At 39.5% G+C, this 17,893-nt stretch overlaps 1 protein-coding gene across 2 annotated transcripts in view; it reads left to right on the forward strand.

Moving 5' to 3' along the window:
- Nucleotides 1-17,893, forward strand: part of BCL2 (BCL2 apoptosis regulator) — a 238,077-nt gene that overhangs the window by 215,842 nt on the left and 4,342 nt on the right. For both annotated transcript variants that reach the window (XM_069100238.1, XM_069100237.1), the window contains exon 3: nucleotides 16,281-17,893. This exon is cut by the window's right edge and continues 4,342 nt beyond it. In XM_069100238.1, the coding sequence (XP_068956339.1) occupies nucleotides 16,281-16,415 (135 nt within the window). In that variant the 3' untranslated portion in view covers nucleotides 16,416-17,893. The remainder of the gene's footprint in view (nucleotides 1-16,280) is intronic.

A 17,893-nucleotide genomic window follows, 5' to 3' on the forward strand; every position in this document is an offset into this window, starting at 1 on the left:
GAAGGAAGGAAGGAAGGGAGGGAGGGAGGGAGGGAGGGAAGAAGGGGAGGGGAGGGGATAGGAACAACCCTAGCAAGAGGAAGATTTGCTCCCACAGTAAAGTGTGACAGGTTTTGTAATATACTGGTATATACTCAGCCATTAGCTAAAAAATAGAAGATTAGGAAATCAGAATCATTGTGTTTTCCTCAAAATCAAAGTGAGGTTTATAGATTTAGGACTGGAATGTACCCTAGAATTCCTCTAGTCAAAGTATTCTTAACGTTTTTATCTGATGATGCCTATGAACTCTTTCTCAGAATATTTTTATATGCATAAAATAAAGTATATAGGAAACCAATTACATTGAAGTAAAGATTAAATTATCCCCTGACAAATTCACAGACCCCCTAAAATTTATACATGGTTGGATAATTTATCCATGGTTGGACCCTAAGGGGTACACATTCCCCATGTTAAGAAACCCTCTTAATCTAATTCCCTTATTTTATAGATGGAAAATTAAGGCTAAGAGACTTAAGTGATTTGCTTGAGGTCACACAGGTGGGCTGCATGATAATAATAATATATCTGTCATTTATAAAGAGCTGTAAGGTTTGCAAAGCATTCTGTGTTCACTATGAAGTAAGATCTCAACATTACAAATGAGGAAACACAATCTTAGGAAGGGTAAGTGATTCTCCCCTGGGGCAAGCAATCATAATTCATTCCCATCCAATCCTACATTGACTAAATGGCATTGAAACCCACCAGTAGACAGCATCCTGAGAGGTAAACCACACAATTTTGCTAAGTCCTTTGATTATTTGGAACATGGGATTTAAATGAAACTCAAGCTCACCCATTATATAGATGCAGAGACTAAGGTACTAATGCTTCTTGCCTCGGAGCTTCCAGCCACCAGGATTCGGGTCCATTCTGACACAGTGCAGTGCTCTTTCTACTATGCAATGCTACATCATCAGTTTCTCCATCTTTTAAAAATGAATGATAATGGTGCCAAGACCCTTTAATCAAAAACACCTCTTTCTGCTATACAGGCTTTGTGTTTGAGAAAAATAGGTCAGATAGTACTTTTGCAAAATGTCAGATAGGCACAAATCAATTAATCAAGAATCCTTCCTTAAGCATCAACTATGTTCCAGGCACTGTGCTAATCACTGGGGACATAAAGACAAAAATGAAGCAGTTCCTGCCCTCCAGGAGCTTGCATTCTGATGGTGAAGACCACGTACACACAGGTATATACATACAAAACTCATTCAAAGAAGTTACTAGGTAACCTTGGAGGGGAATGCATTATTAGCAAGCTGAAGAGGCCAGGATAAGCACATGGTGGTTACATGAGCTAAGTCTGGAAGGAACCAAGGATTCCAAGAGGGAATCCTTCCCTTCTTTAGAGATGAGGGAGAGCATTCCAGAGATGGGAGGTGGCAATGACACAGAGATGGGACATGGAGTCTTATGAGAGGAATAATAAGCAAACCACTATGGCTGGATGTCAAGTACTTTGCAAATGAAATATGCTACACAAATGTTAGCTTTTATTACTGTCATTTCTAGCTCAGAGACTCCTTCTAGGGTGTGACTCTGGTACTTAGATCTCTGTTGATCGTTAGTCCCTTCATTTGTAAAACAGAGATCTTGATACTTGGTCCTACCTACATTTCAGGGCTGCTCCAAGGAAAACAGTTGGTCATCCTTAAAGCACCAAAGAAATGTGAGTTATCATTGCTCCATTCAAGTCCTATTTCCATACCTCATTATGGCCTACAGGTACCTCTGAATTCTTTGAGGCTATGTCAGCAGAACACAAGTTCTGGCAGGTGTTGCCAAGGGTGGAAAGCCTTCAAGTACTAGTTCAGAGTTGTGTATTTACCATTCTTTAGGATAGTTTAAATAATATAAATAAGAAAAGAATCTTTAAATAATTCAGATCCATAATTGTTTTCATGTTGAGAAGGATGTCTTTAAAAAATAGAACTAATGTCCACCCAGTGAATAAAGGACATGCATCCCCAGAAATGGCTGGATGCTATATCATTCAGTGGGTTTGAGCAGCACCTGGTCTGAAGAGGAAGTCTGTCAAGAAGGGAAGAAAAAGCAATTGGAGGGCTGAAGGCACCCTTGCTATTAAAGCCAGGGACCTCTGGTAAGACATTGGGAAGGCTGGGCTGGAATATTAGTTCAACCTCTGACTCATGCTCAGCTCCCTCATTAGGATCATGGGGAAGTCCCTCAGCCTTTCCATGCCTTCATTTAGATGATGACTATTAAATGTGGACAAGAGGACTAGTCTTGACATACCCCAGAGGTATTTTACAGGGTAAATGAATTCCTGTTTCTGAAGGACTTTTGGCTCGCTGAAGAAACACTTCACGTGGGTTGTTGGCACCATTTTTGTTATTCTTATTAAGAGTGACTAAAGATCCTAGAGATCAGGAATAATCTCATGGATCCTTGCATCCCCAGGTCACTAGAATATTATGAACATGTAGAAAGAGCCTCTGAGAGATAGGGGGTTGAAATGACTCTCCATGCCAGAGAGTAGGGGAAAGAATGCTAAAAAATTGGCATCATGGGGCCTGAGATTGAATTCTGTTTCTGTGTGACTTTGAGTAAACCACTTCTTCTAGGCAGACCTAGGTCTTAGTGTCCTCATATACAAAATGAGGGAATTAGAATAGATGATCTCGAATGCCTCTTCTAGCTTTAGATTTATGATCCTATGACTTCCTGATCTGTGATCTAGACCAGTCATTCTCAGACTTTTCAGTTTCAAACTTTTCATTCTTAAGAAGTACTGGGGGGGGAGGGGGAGGGAGAGGAGGGTGGCTAGGTGGCTCAGTGAATACAGCACCGGCCTTGGAGTCAGGAGGACCTGAGTTCAAATCCGGCCTCAGACACTTGACACACTTGCTAGCTGTATGACCTTGGAGAAGTCACTTATCCTCAATTGCCCTGCCTTTGTCCCTCCAAAAAGACAAAAAAAAAAAAAGAAGTATTGGGGACCCCAAAGTGCTTTTGTTCATATCCTTTGGGTTATATCCTTTGGTATTTATTGTGTTAGAAATTAAAATGAATAAATCTGTAAAATATTTCTTCATCAATTTATTTAAACAACAATAATAAACCTATCACCTGTTAACATAAATTTTTATGAAATATATATTTTCTTTTTTTTGGAGGCGGGAAGGTAGGGCAATTGGGTTAAGTGACTTGCCCGAGATCACATGGCTAGGTTTTTGTGTTAAGTGTCTAAGGCTAGATTTGAACTCAGGTCCTCCTGACTCCAGGGCCAGCACTCTATTCACTGCGCCACCTAGCTGCCCCTGAAATATATATTTTCTAAAAAAAAAAAAAGGGGGGGGGGAGAAAAGTGGCATTATTTTCCCAAGTTTTGAAAATTGCTTTAATGTCTAACTTAATAGAAGCCAGCTGGATATTCTTTCATGTTCAGTCTGTTGCAATATGTTTTGCATGCAAACATAAAGTTAACTTTATCAAATTAAACATATTTAGACAGTTTATACATCCTGGACCCCACTCCCCATATGTTGTGTTCTCTTTTAGATACCCCAAATTCTAGAACTCATTTTGGTAAGTTCAATTTTATACTTTTAAGTATTTAAGTACATTTATATTTAAGTACACATTATAATTATACTTATAGTGTTTATATATTACGTAATTCACCTAATTTTCCTATATAGTTCATAAACTAGGTAAAGGCAATTCCAAATAAGCAGATCCAAAGGCATATTAAACAGTAGCTGCAATGACATGAGATACAGATGATCTGCCATGCTAATGGTTTTAAAGGAGAATATTCATTTAGATGTAGGAATTTTGGCATTTTTGTTTTTAAAATAATGGATTTCCATACTTTGTAATCACCTATCACATATGTGACATCAGTGAACACATTTTGCCTTTGATCATGAACAAGCAACTCTAGGCGATTTTGGTACTTCAATCAGTTCTGTTGCTGTAAGAATTTACCAACTGCCTCACATTACAACATTATTATTACTATTATTTTCCCCCCAAACCCTGAGAGTCTTCCTCTCCCAGATTCTATTTATTTATTTATTTGGCTAGATAGAAGAGGCCATTCCTTGCCTCATTTCCTACCTATCCTTAATCACTGAATATACGTTACCTGAGACAACCTGAGATCTGGGAAAGGCCTTAGCTCCAAAAAACCAAGGCCTCCCACTACATCCTGGGCCATCTCTAGTTGTCCTGATCTATATCTGAGAGGAGAGAATGAGGCTGATGACTTTACACAGCCCTGCCTCACTTAAATGCAATTCACTTGCAAGTCATGACATTTCCTTCATGATGTCATGGTTTTCTTCAAGAACTAAGGACAAACAACCAAAAAAACAGCAACGTTATTTTGGTTGAAGTGTGGAAGAAAGTCTAATCTCACACAGGTATGTACTTGGAAAATGGAAGATTATTTTAACAGGCAAATAAAGTCTTAATATTATTATGAAAATAGTTTTGACTTCACAGACCTGTTAAAAGGGTCCCAGAGCCTGCTTTGAGGATCACTGTTCTTTAGACAATGGATAAATTTAAGGTGTGAACTGGGATACCTTATTTTTATTGAGATTTTTCCTAGAATAATCTGCAAAAACCTTAGCTTTCCCAAATTATTTTGTTTACTTGGGATGCAAGGTAATTTCTCATTAATTTTATTACATGTAGAATAAGATTAACTCCACCATTCCTCAGGCCCTTAGTGGGAATGTGGACTTGAAGCCATTCTTTTCATTCTTTTGGCATATTATACCACCACATTTTACTAATCATATATCCAATTATTCATCTCTCCATAAAATGATCTTCTCCTTAAATACATTTGTTTGCCACACTGGACCGCAAAACTAAGAGACCCAATAATATATGATCCATATTCCTTTTATTTATTCTTCCCTTATTCCTCCCTTACCCACAATGGTTTGCAAATCTGCTACAGGCTTAGTACTTGACCCTTTTCTACAGTGAGAACTTACAACCAGAAACAGAAAGTAATTGTACCTGAAAAATCTTTTGATATTGAGAGATAGATCAAGTAATATGTGGCCAAATGTCCCTTTATAAATTGATGTACCAGAGAATCCTCTGAACATGCTGGTAGCTACAGACTTTGTTGAAGGATGAGGCTTCTTTTCAGTACTATTTTTTGAGCAGCAGGTAGCTAAAACGAATACAACAGTTTGTCATTTAAATGTTGGGCCTTTCCAAGATTAAACCCATGCTTTGACTGATTTAGACCTTATTTTCATACTTACCCAGGCTTTGTATAATTAAATACACCAAATTGTAGTGGGTGAACTAAAATGGAAGTCCTGAGTTTTGTTTTTGTTCTTTTATCTCAAGGTTTCTAATTCCAGCCCATTTTATGCCATTGGCCTGTAATTCAACTTATTCCTTTCCCTTTCTGCCACCAAAATGTCTCTAAAATCATCCACCATTCATAGAGAAAGCATTTATGAGCAGCCCTAGTGTTGACATCCTGGAAGAATGCAAAGTCATTCAATTTCTAACTCTTGTCTTGGTTCTCACCTAATGTACAGGCTAATCAGCCGCATGTCCTTCAACCTCTTTTGTGAGGCATTTGGGATACTTTCCGACCCCCACCCGCCTTTTCCTTCCCTTTTCTCCTCAGCCCCCCCCCCCATCATGGAATGAGTATTTTTGGTGTAATGTCAGTAGGAGGGGGTGAGGGGAAGAGTCATGATGAGGACAAAATAGCAAAAAGCATTACTAATTCAGCACGAGGAACCCTCAGCCCTTCATTCAACACAATGTGGATGAAGAGGATATCCTGTCAAACCAATGATAACGAAGGAAATAAAGTCACTTCCTCACCAGCTGCTTTATTCAGGTATAAAAAGGAAGTCTTTACTTCCTCATGTGGCTCTGCCCACCACCCACTCAGGGCAGCACCAGGGCTTCTTCTCTCTTTTTCACAAGTTAATTTGATACAGCTTGGATCAGGGTTTGTGCAACTTTTGTTTCTATGGCACGAACAGGACTTCACTGTTTTCCTGGTCATTGCATGTTATGCTTTCTCATGTATCATAAAAACCGTATGTCATTAGTTGTATGCCTGTATTCATTGCTGTGGGAATAGTAGGAAATGTCTTCTTTGGCCTCTGCTCAAAGGATAGGAAATAAACAGGGTAAACTAGACATACAAGGAGGTAGATTTAATCTCATAGATACCATTGAGGATAGAACTTTCTACTGGAATATGGCACTAGAAGGACATACTTTATTCAAAAGGAATATACTAGATAAAAGAGTGGTAGAATTTTATTGAATATTAAGAAAATGTGGTTAGTCAAGGAGATGAAAGAAAGTGGCAAGTAGGGAGAGGAACACAGTGGAAAATACTTGAATTAAGGATCAATAGAGGGAAAAATAGTTGGAATGTTATCAGGGGTATACTACAGACCACCTAGACAGAAGGAAGAATTAGATAAGAGAAAGTTTGGAAACAGATCACAGACCTTAAATAGAAGGATAATACTGTTCTGATGGGAGACATTTGTAGGAATGCTGTGTGTGTGTGTGTGTGTCTTTGTCTCTCTCTGTCTGTGTGTCTCTGTCCCTGTCTCTCTGTCCGCCCCCCCTTCCCCAAAGAAGATCAGCTGAGAAATTCTGATTTGCCTTAATGATGATTTCATCATTTAAAAGGCGGAGGAAGTGACAAAAGGAACTACTATTCTGGACTTGATTCTGACCAATAAAGAGGAACTGGTTGCTGAAGTAGAAGTGACAGAAACTTTGGGAGTTAAATGACCATTACCTCATGAAAGAAATGTTCAAGATAGAACAGAGTAATGCTGGGGATAGTCTGATGTGCACTTGAAATAAAGCAGATTTTAAGGGGTTAAAAAAAGAGCTGGTAGAATCTAGTAGCTTAATATTCTTTGGGGGAGATTGCCCAAAGAGGAATGAGAAGGTTTTAAAAAGTCTCTCCCCACTCCAGGCCATCCTCCATTCAGATGCTAAATTGATCTTCCTAAAGCTTAGGTTTGACCATGTCACACACACACACACACACACACACACACACACACACACACACACACACACTCTCTCTCTCTCTCTCTCTCTCTCTCTCTCTCTCTGTCTCTCTCTCTCTCTCTCTCTCTGTCTCTCTCTCTCTCTCTCTCTCTCTCTGTCTCTCTCTGTCTCTCTCTCTGTCTCTCTCTCTCTCTGTCTCTGTCTCTCTCTCTCTTTCTCTCTCTCTCTGTCTCTCTCTCTCTGTCTCTCTCTCTCTGTCTCTCTCTTTCTCTCTCTCACTCTTTCTGTCTCTATGTGTGTGTCTCAATACACTCCAATGGTTCCCTAGCACCTCCAGGATCAAATATAAAACCCTCTGGTGTTCAAAGACCTTTGTAGCCTCATAACTCACTACCACCACCTTTCAAGCCCTGTATCTTACAGCCCCCGACATGCCTTGTGATCCAGTGACATTGACCTCATTGATGCTCCTTCTACAAGATACTTCATTTCCCAGATCAGGGCATTTTCAGTGGTCGTCCCTCAGGCCTGGAATGCCTTCTCCTCCCATCTCCTCCTCTTGGCTTCCCTGGCTCCCTTCACGTTCCAGCTAGAATCCTAAATTCTTCAGGAAGTCTTTCCCAATCTCCCCTTAATTCTGGTGTCTTCCTCTAATGAGGATCTCCACTTTGTCTTGCCTGCAGCTTGTTTGTAAGTAGTTGTTTGCATGTTGTCTCCACCATTAGATTGCGAGCTTCTTGAGAACAAGGACTGACTTTTACCCTTTTTTTATATCACCAGAAATTAGCACAGTGCCTGAGACAACATTAGTGTTTAATAAATGTTTATTAACAGTTTGGCTGACAAAAGGAGAAATTATTCTATTTTGAGGAGGAAAAAGGGGTTCTGTCTAATTAAATCAATGTGGCTATTGTCTAATGAGCTAGGTGATGTAGTGGATAGAACACTGGGCCTGGTGTCAGGAAGACCTGAGTTCAAATCCAGCCTCAGATACTCATTAGCTTTGCAACCCTGGGCAAATCACTTGACTTCTGTTTGCCTTAATCCACTGGAGAAGGAAATGGCAAACCACTCCAGTATCTTTGTTGAGAAAACTCCATACAGGATCACAAAGAGTCAGATATGACTGAATGACTGAACAACAATTGTCTGATGAAATCAATATGACTATATATGATCAATGAGCTCACTGATCAACTCAAGATTCTAATTTTAAAAATGGAAGCCAGGGTAAGCAGCTCTTCAGAGGAGTAGCATGGTACTTTAAGATTTGTAGCAGAAACCCTAAGCCTCAGAATGAGATAATTATTAAGAACAGCAAAGAGAGGTTTTCTAACTCTATTGGGGGCAAGAGGGGAGTCAAGTCAGGGATGAGGTTCTTGTTGGGAGCAGATGTGATGATGATATTGTCGTTAATGGTGAAAAGGTCCCTATTTTCTCATCTAAGGAAAATTACCTTTGGTCAGGGAAAAGTAGGATAAAAATATTGTGAATGAGAAATGAATAAGAGCAAAAGATATGTGAGAAGGTAAACATCATATGCTTGCCCTCAGTGAGTTCATTTCCCCAAGCCCAGACTGACTCTGCCCAAGGCACCTGAAGAAGCGATGGGTGTACTTGCCAAGCCGCTGCTGCTGATGTTTAAAGATCTTGGGGAAATAAGTGTCCAAGCATGAGGGAGGGCGAACATCCTGATTTTCAACAATGGAAAAGGGGTGCATTCTGCAAAACTATGGGCCAGTAATTTGATTTCTATTCCTGGCAATATTCTAGAACACATTATTAAGGGGACAGCTTGTGAGCACTTAGAAAAGGAAATAGTGACCACTAAATGCCAACATGACTTAACGAAGAACAGTCATGCCTAGCAAACTTCATTTCCCTTTTTTATTGGGTTATTAGACAGGCAGATCAGGGAAGCATTGTAGATAAAGGATATGTTGATTTTTATCCTAGCATTTGACAAAATCTCTCATGTTATCCTTGTGGATAAGATGGAAGGATGGAGGGCTAGCTGAGAGTACAGTTAAATGAATTAGGAACTGATTGAATGACCAGATCTGAGCATAGTCATTAAATAGGAGACATCAGTGTGGAAGACAATCTCCAGTAAAGTGCCTCCAGGATCTCTTGACCTGGTGCCATTCACCACTTTCATCAATGATTTAGAAGGGGACAAGCTTGTACAATTTTCAAATAATACAAAGCTAGAAAGGATACCTAGCATACTGATTAACAAAGGCAGGATTCAGAAAAGATCTTGACAGGCCATGACAATGGACAGAATCAATCATAAGGCCTCAGCTCAGACCGCAGCTCTGTTACTTATTAACAATGAGACTTTGGGCAATTCATCTAACCTCTTTGGGCCTCATCTATAAATGGAGAAAGTTGGGCTAATGTGGCTTCTGAAGATCCTATGATAACAATAAAAATATGTATTTTACAGGGATAAGTTAAAAGTTCTACAAAAGTTAGATACAGAATTGGGGAGCTGTGGAGGCCATAAGAAAAAGATCTGGGAATTTTAGCTGCTCTGGGCACACTGTGAGTCAACGGGGGGACATGGTAGCTAAAAAGTTCATACACTTCTACATCGCATTTGGTAGAAGCATAGTGTCTTGAATAATGGAAAAGCAATAATTCTTTGTACTCTGTTCATATTGGACCACATCTAATGCATTGTGATCTGTTCTGAGCCCACTTTAGGAAGGACACCTACAAGCTTGACTGTGTCCAGAAGGAGACACCCAGGATGGTGAGAAGTATAGATAGCATATACTATATGAAGAACTGAGCATCCTCTTGATAGAGAGGTGATGAAATACACACATTTTTATACACGGTCAATACAGAAATATGCTTTGCTTGATGCATATTTGTTACAAGGGTTTTGTTTTTCTTTTCTTTCCCAGTGGAAGATGGAGGAAAAGAGGTACCTGATAATTGAATAAAATTTTAATTTAAAAAGAAATAACTAGGTATGTTTAGCCTAGAGGGAAGACATGCCAGTTCTCTTTCTTTGAGTATTTGAAAGGCTGTCCTTTGGAAAAAGATTTGTACTATTTGGCCCCTGGGGAGCAGAATGGGGAACGTTGATTCTAAGGGGTAGAGGGGCAGATTTAGACCTGATGGAAGAAAAACCTTCCTAATAGAGATGTTCAAAAGTGGAATGGGAAGGAAAGGGCTTCCCTTCATAGGAATACTTCAAGCAGAGACTGAATAACTGCTCATCAGGGATATTGTAAAGAGATTCTAAGTTGGGGATAGAATGGACTAAAAGGCTTCTGAAGAGCCTTCTAGCTCTGGCTTTCCATGATCTCTTTTTGCACAGCACTTGGCACATAGTAAGGTGTGTGATACTCATTCATTCATTCTCTCCAACTATGTAAGCTCGAAGAATCTTGTTTAGAATGTAGGACTTTCCAGTAGCTGTAATAGGGCTACTCTGCGGAACATTTTGAAAAGAATCCTAAAAGTAAGAAAGACTTTGTCTACTTGTAAAATTCGCACCAGGTCTGCCTACTTATTAAGGTAATAGCCATCTAGAATATCTTCTTTAGTTTCTCTAGTTTAAGAGAAATGTACCCTTTGATTGGGTTCACATGCCTATAGCCAAATTGTAAAAAAATAAAAGGCAGAAGATCCAGGGTACTAATCCCCCCCCCCACCTCTTATCATCAGCATGTCCTAAGGAAAGTGGCTTAACTTTATGAGCCACAATTATATCATCCTTAGCTCAGATACCTACTAGTTGTGTGACCCTGGGCAAGTTATTTAACCTCTGCCTCAGTTTCTTCAACTGTAAAATGGAGAACATAATAACATCTACTTCACAGAGTTGTTACAAGGATCAAATGAAACAATATGTATAAATCCAGGCATATAGTAAGTATTTAATATATTCTCTTCCCCTTAAAAATAAGATAATAATATTCCACCTACGTAAAAGCGATGCAAGGCAGAGCTAGTCCAGATGAGCTCTTGGGGATAATTCCAGATTAAAAATCTAGATCTAAACTCTTTTCCTTTCCCTTCCCATCACATTAGCTAGCATTTATATAATGTTTGAAGGTTTGCCTTGCAATTTTACACTTTACAATTTTAAAATAATTTTATCCTTATAACAACCCTGAGAGGTAGGTATTATTATAATACCCATTTGACAGATGAGAAGACTGAGACAGTATTTAAGTGATTTGCCTAGGGCCACACAGGCAGTAAGTATCGAAGTTTGTATGTGAACTCAAGTCTTCCTGACTCCAGGTCCAGTTCTGTATCCATTGCACCTTTATTCCCGTAAATACAGAATCCCATGGGAAGTACACCAAAAGGTAATGAAATCATTGGGCCCATTTAGTATCTTTTACCTAACAGTTTGATATCCTTTTGGTATAGTCTGATTTCTTTTAGCTCCCTTGCATATGCCCTAAGGCTTTGAGGTTGGAAGGGCCTGAAATTAAAAAAAAAACAAACAAACCCAAAACATCATTTTTTAAAGCTGATATTTTGGTATGGCATTATGGTTTTCATAAAAGATAAAATTTAATAAGGATAAATGAAAAACTCTACTCTGAAGTTACACTGTAATATAAGGTTCCTTTGCAAATTTACCATTGGAGATGGGAGTTAATGTGTATTAGTGGGGTGCAGGAAGGGTATACCAGTGGATTTTTAATTTTCAGTTTGAACATTTATGCCTTGGAAATCTATAGTCGCTACAAATCAAGCTTGATTTATTGTTTTGTCGATTGTCCAGATTTAGGAAAATGATGGAGAAAATGTTGATAATGCTGGCTAAACTTTAAAGTGTGTTCATGGGAGAGCATGTTGTTTAACATTTACTAGCATACCCTGAGTATAAGCTGTAGGTCAAGAAAAATCACACTACCTGTTCCCCATGTCCAGTTTCCTGTGACGTTCTGTGATTCCATGGCCAACATACTTTTTCACTACAGCTGGGGAAATGGAGAAAACCTTATTATACTCCTTGCCTTGGTGCAGAGTACACATTTATGGGCTGATCATTATATGCATATGATTCTCAGAATATTTTTTGACATAACCTTCTCCTCTGAATTACTGTTTACACTATTCAAACCCATAGTGGTGCTATGGGAAGATATCTGGATTGGCCAGAAGGGAGCTCATCTCAGTTTGGAATACCATTTTAATGGTGCTGGTCCAGGATTTCTTTAACCTGAGATCTATGAACTTGTTTAATATTTTGATAACTATATTTCAATATAATTGATTTCCTATGTATTTTATTTTATGCATTTAGAACATTTTTCAGAAAAGGGTTCCATAGGTTTCACCAGACTGCCCAGGAGATCCATGAACCCCCTCCAAAAAAAAAGTCAAATCCCTACTTTTGGCAGAGCTGTTCCATTATCAAGGGTCTGTGGAAGAAGGAGGTGTCGATGAAATAGCTACTGGACTGAGACAGTCATTGATTATTTAATGCTATACTCTGCTCACCATTAAGTACTAGAAAAATCTCACCTCAGAATCAGAAAGAGGTACAAATCCTAACATGGAAAACACGAGAAGGTGGTATGATGCCTTCTTCATAGGATCTTGTAAGAATTTCTCAAAAAAGAAATTTAGTGTTTCTCCTCCTCCATTGCTTTTAATACATGAGATAGGAAAAAATTACTTTAAACAACTTTAAAATTTAAACAATTAATGACAGGCTGTTCAAATGTTAAGTATATATCTAATCGGGATGTTTGAAAAAGAAAAAATAAAACTAAAGAGAAATCACTGTGAACATGTCTTCTTAGAACATTCAAATCAAAACTTACTTCTACAGGATAATAGGAAGTTGCTGAACCTAAGACTGGTTTACTGTGATATTGAAATCATGGGTTGTTATGGACCTTAGAGATGATCTAATCCAACCTCTTTACTTTGCAAGAAGCAAAAGCTCAAGTCCAGAAAGGCTGTGACTTCTGCAGCATCATACCACTTTTAAGACATTTCATAAGAAGTCTCATTATTTTAAGCCAGCACTGTATATCAGTATTTTTCACTTTCAGCCAAAACATGTGACTTAAACATTTTATGAATGTGATATAGTTGTCAGCTACTGACCATCTTCATGACAGCAAAAATCCTCTTAGAAATTGTGATTTGTTTCTATAATAAATTAATTTTAATACAATGGAATTCCTATTCTATTCCTATTCCTATAACACTTATGAGTCAGAGGCCAGTGAAAGGGGTGGGCTGTAGGGACTGTGAATCATTCATTCTTATGTGTCATATGAGAAAAATAGATAACTCTTTATCTCATTTGATAGTATAATTTTTATCAATAGCATATATTAGAAATAAAATTAGTATCTAGAATGTGCCTATAGTCGGACTGAAATTTATGGCTGTGTGTTGTGGGGTGGGGTAGAGAGTAGGTGGTTGGGGGAAGTACCTAGGCAGAGCCCCAGGGACAGAGTGGGGTGGAGATGTGCAGGTGGAACTCCTATAGCCCATGACACAGGGTACCCTTCCAAGTGAGGAAGTGATGACATTGGTGGGGCTTCCCTCATGTTATCCCCACCCTTACCCTTGTCCCCTTCAAGTACAAAAAGGGTCTAGGTCAGGGGTGGGAAACCTGCGACCTTGAAAACAATTGTTTTTAGAACAATTTGCTCTGTGAAGTTTGGATTCAAAGTGCCTCACTTGAGGACCTAGAGGGCCACATGTGGCCTTGAGGCTGCAGGTTCCCCACCCCCAGCTAGAACTTCTCTGAACTTCAGTGCCCTTATCAGTAAGATGGTGATGATAATATCTGCACTGCCAGCCTCACAAGGCTGTCATGAGGATCGCATGAGGTCATGTTTGGTGACAGACAACTCATTGAAAACTGTCAAACTAGTACAAACAGAAAGAAGAGATCATTGTCATTTCAAATAAATATTCAGATAATTTCACTGTGGGCAATAAAAATAGCCCACAGACCCATTACAAACCATCATCCTAGAAAACTGTGTATCTTAGATACACATTTCTCTTAAGAACCTTATCTAAGAGTCAACTTTATGAAAGGTCTATATGAAAAGGTTAGAGGGAGTCCTTGCTCCCTCTTGTGGCAAGAATGCAACTTTGCCTAATTGAAAGGCTGAAGCAACCAGTTGTGGTCAATTAGCTCAGTCAGGTTAGATTCTCTTCAGGGTTAGGCTGGTCATACTTTGCACATCACTCATCTACTACTGGTCCACTTAACTTGACTTTGTACTATGGCGGGAGACAGCCCTTGCTGGCAGACTAAGTGAAAGAGTGTAGATGAGTCAGGTGAATCCATCCTCACTCCTTGAAACACAATTTGACTCATACAGGAAATGTACAAATGGTTTTTGGAGAATACAAGTACCTTACAGGTGAGTAGCGGACATGGATTGTGGTACTGCCCCTGCCATGTCTAGCTAGGTGAATTTGGCTGAATTGCCTAATCCCGCTAGCCCTCCCTAATAATAGTGGGATGCATCGTGCCATTTTTATATCTGAAGGACATTTACTAACAATGTAGCTCAGAACCTTCATGAAGGCTTACTGGAGGCTGTTACAATTTATACAAGTAACTTGAAACAGAAGAGATTAAAATGCTGGCCCAAGGTCTTAGCGTCAAGTCTGTGCTGAAGTGAAGGACTGAATTTAGGAGAGGAAGCCTGGTCGGGCTTATAAACCTGCAAGAGGACGTCCCCTATTTGGAATCCAAAGTGGTACATACCCCAAGATTTTCATAAGAATGGATCACATAATGATATCTCAGTGAATAACTTGTTACTTTCACCTGTCACAAAGTGTTTGGTTTTCTTTTGAGGTCTGTTGGGAACAAGTTGGTCCTACCCCTTCTTTTTCCTTTAAATCCCTGAATAATGAACACGGTCAGTGGTAGTGTTGCTGCTGCTGCTAAGTATTTGAAGTTGTAAATGCTAATATTACAAATGAATTGGATGCCGTGTGCTATAGGCAAATGAGACTTAAGAGAACTTCCATCTATGACTCGATTCTTAGATGAATTAAGAAAATAACTCATATTTCTATAGTGTTTTAAGGTTTACAAAGTCCTTTGTCACAACAATATTATGATGTAAATAGTTCAAGTATTGCTATTCCATGTGGTTGTTGTTCAGTTGTGTCTGACTCTTTGCATCCCTGTAGAATATAAACCATGCTATCCCTGAGGTTTTCTTAGTAAAGATACTGGAGTGATTTGCCATTTCCTTCTCCAGTGGATTAAGGCAAATAGAGGTTAAGTGACTCACCTAGGGTCACACAGTTAGTAAGTGTGGAGGCTAGATTTGAACTCAGATTTTCCTGACACCAGGCCCAGGGCTTTCTCCACTGAGCTGTCTCACTGCCTCCCATTTTACAGATGAGCACATTTAGGCTCAGGGAAGTCATAATTTGCCCATGGTCACAGAGCACACCATCAAAACCTAGGTCCAAAAGAACTGAAAGATGGGAGCTTTTCATTTTTTTTCCAGCCCCCAATGTATTTTCATTCCAGCAGCTTCACAGTGTTGGCTGCTTTATAAACTTTACCACAAATTCAGGGCAGAAAGCTATTGTGCCATCTTTTACACAAACCAAAATGAAATCGTTCACTGTCTTTCCCAGGGAAAACTTTGTTTTGTATTATGGAAGCCACTCTTCCCATCCATGAGTTCCTTGTGGTTACTCTGTAGGTACCACCTTCAACCAGTTCTAACTGCAATCTTCAGTTTCACATAGCCTTGGATGCCATGCTATTGTATCCAACTCCTTTGGGCTTAGTGGGCCTAAATCACTTACCCAAGGGGCACTAACTGATTCAAAAGAAATGGCCCTTATCTGATTGGTCCATGGAACTGGGGGTATTTAGCCTCAAGAAAAACATCTAAAGGAATGGTTTTCTTACGGAAGAAGGATTAGATTTGTTCTGCTTGGCACCAGAGGAAATAATTGGGAGCACTGAGTGGGTTTTGAAAAGATGCAAATTTTGACTTGACATAAGGAAAAAAAGCTATCCCTAAAGAGAATGGACTGTGTTGGGAAGTAGTGAATTCCCCCTCATTTTCAAGAAAAGAGATTGGATGACCCCTTGTTGGGGGGTGTTGTTGGGGGGGGTGTTCTCTTGGACAGCTGCAGACAGATGGCTACTGAGGTCCCTTCCCACTCTTTTCTGCACCCCTTTCAATTGGTGTGACATAATTCCTACTGACATTCCACTTTTCTTTTTTCCTATCCAGGATGCCTTTGTGGAATTGTATGGCAACAGCATGAGACCTTTGTTCGACTTCTCCTGGCTGTCTCTGAAGACTCTCCTCAGCCTGGCTCTGGTGGGAGCTTGCATCACTCTTGGTGCCTACCTGGGACACAAATGAATCAGCAAACACACAGTGGAGAAATATGCAAGAGGCTCACTAAACTGTAGAAATAGTATGCATTTTTTTCAGTGATAAATAACGAAATTTGGGCGTGGTCTCCGCAAGAAAAGAAAAAAAGGAAAACATTGGAGAAAAAAAAAACTTCTGGGCAAAATATTAAATCAGCTATTTACTGCCAAAGGGAAATATCATTTATTTTTACATTATTAAAAAAAAGTATTTATTTAAGACATTTACATTTAACCTCCTGTCTTCTGAAACTCTGCCACTTACAGCGAAGTAACACTTACTATGGCTCCACACAGAATCTCCTGTGCCTATAAACGCTGATTTGTTTTAGACGGAGTTGGCTGGACTGACTCAATCTCCGAAGAACAAACAAACCGACAAAGGACCTTACTGTTGGGGGAGCGCGCATTCAGGCTGCTGGAGGTTAGGGAGGTGGGGTGCATTTTATGTGCATTTATTTGCCCTGAATCGAAGTAGAATTATTTCTTGCTGGGAAAAGCAGACACTTTGCATATGATTTGCATGGTGCACAAAAACCCTCTGAGGGGCAGAAAAGGAAACATTGGGGCAGACTTATGATCCATTAAGATTTCTTCACATTTCTTCTGCCTCCCCGGGACAGCTATGGGAAATATAATCTTAAACCATATTTGAAAGTATTTTTTTAAGCTACCAATTGTGCCGAGACAGCCTTTTAACAATTAAAACAATATCATCCAATACCTTAAACACTGATTTGTCTATTCAGATACTCAGAGATACGTCAGTCCAAATACTCCCTTTCTGAGTAGGAAACTGGCTCCATTGGAACGTCAAGAAATCAACATGTCAGTGATTTCTTCAGCATCAGGGTGTTGTTGTTTTTTTTTTTTAATTTTGAGCTACTCACACAGAAACATCAGGACACCATAAGTGCCTGTTTCTCCAGGGTGAGACTGCAGCTTGCAGGCCTGTCTTGTGTCCCAACTAAGTGGGCTCGTTCCTGGAACCAAGCCCCTGCAGGCACTGGCCTCCATGAGGGTTTCTAAACAGTGCAGTGTGGTCTCTGAATCTTTGGAAGTTAGCAAAGTTTTGAATTCCATTGGCAAATAAAAGAAACGGTTTTCCATTCAAGAAAAAAACTTTAAGTGGGGCTCTGCTAGGGCCTGTTTATCAAATTGGAGATAATGAAATCAATTTAGGCTCATTTTTCCAATTTAAAGTGGAGCTTTGGGACAAAACCTTTTTTTTTCCACGTTGGTCATTTCTTAAGATTGCCGCTGAAGAAGAAAAAGGCTTGCAAAGTCGCTACCCAGATCATCTTGGGAGCTTCAGAAAACTGCTTCAGTTCAGGAGGAGGTATAAAAGGGAGAGACAAAGAGAGAGAGAGAAGGAGGGAGAGAGAGGAGGGAGAGAGAGAGAGGGAAGGAGGGAGGGAGGGAGAGAGAGAGAGAGAGAGAGAGAGAGAGAGAGAGAGAGAGAGAGAG

The sequence above is a fragment of the Petaurus breviceps genome, unplaced genomic scaffold (assembly GCF_028583685.1).
Source record: "Petaurus breviceps papuanus isolate PSGF00001 unplaced genomic scaffold, PetGlider_PUasm1.0 38, whole genome shotgun sequence".
NCBI classification, from domain to species: domain Eukaryota; kingdom Metazoa; phylum Chordata; class Mammalia; order Diprotodontia; family Petauridae; genus Petaurus; species Petaurus breviceps.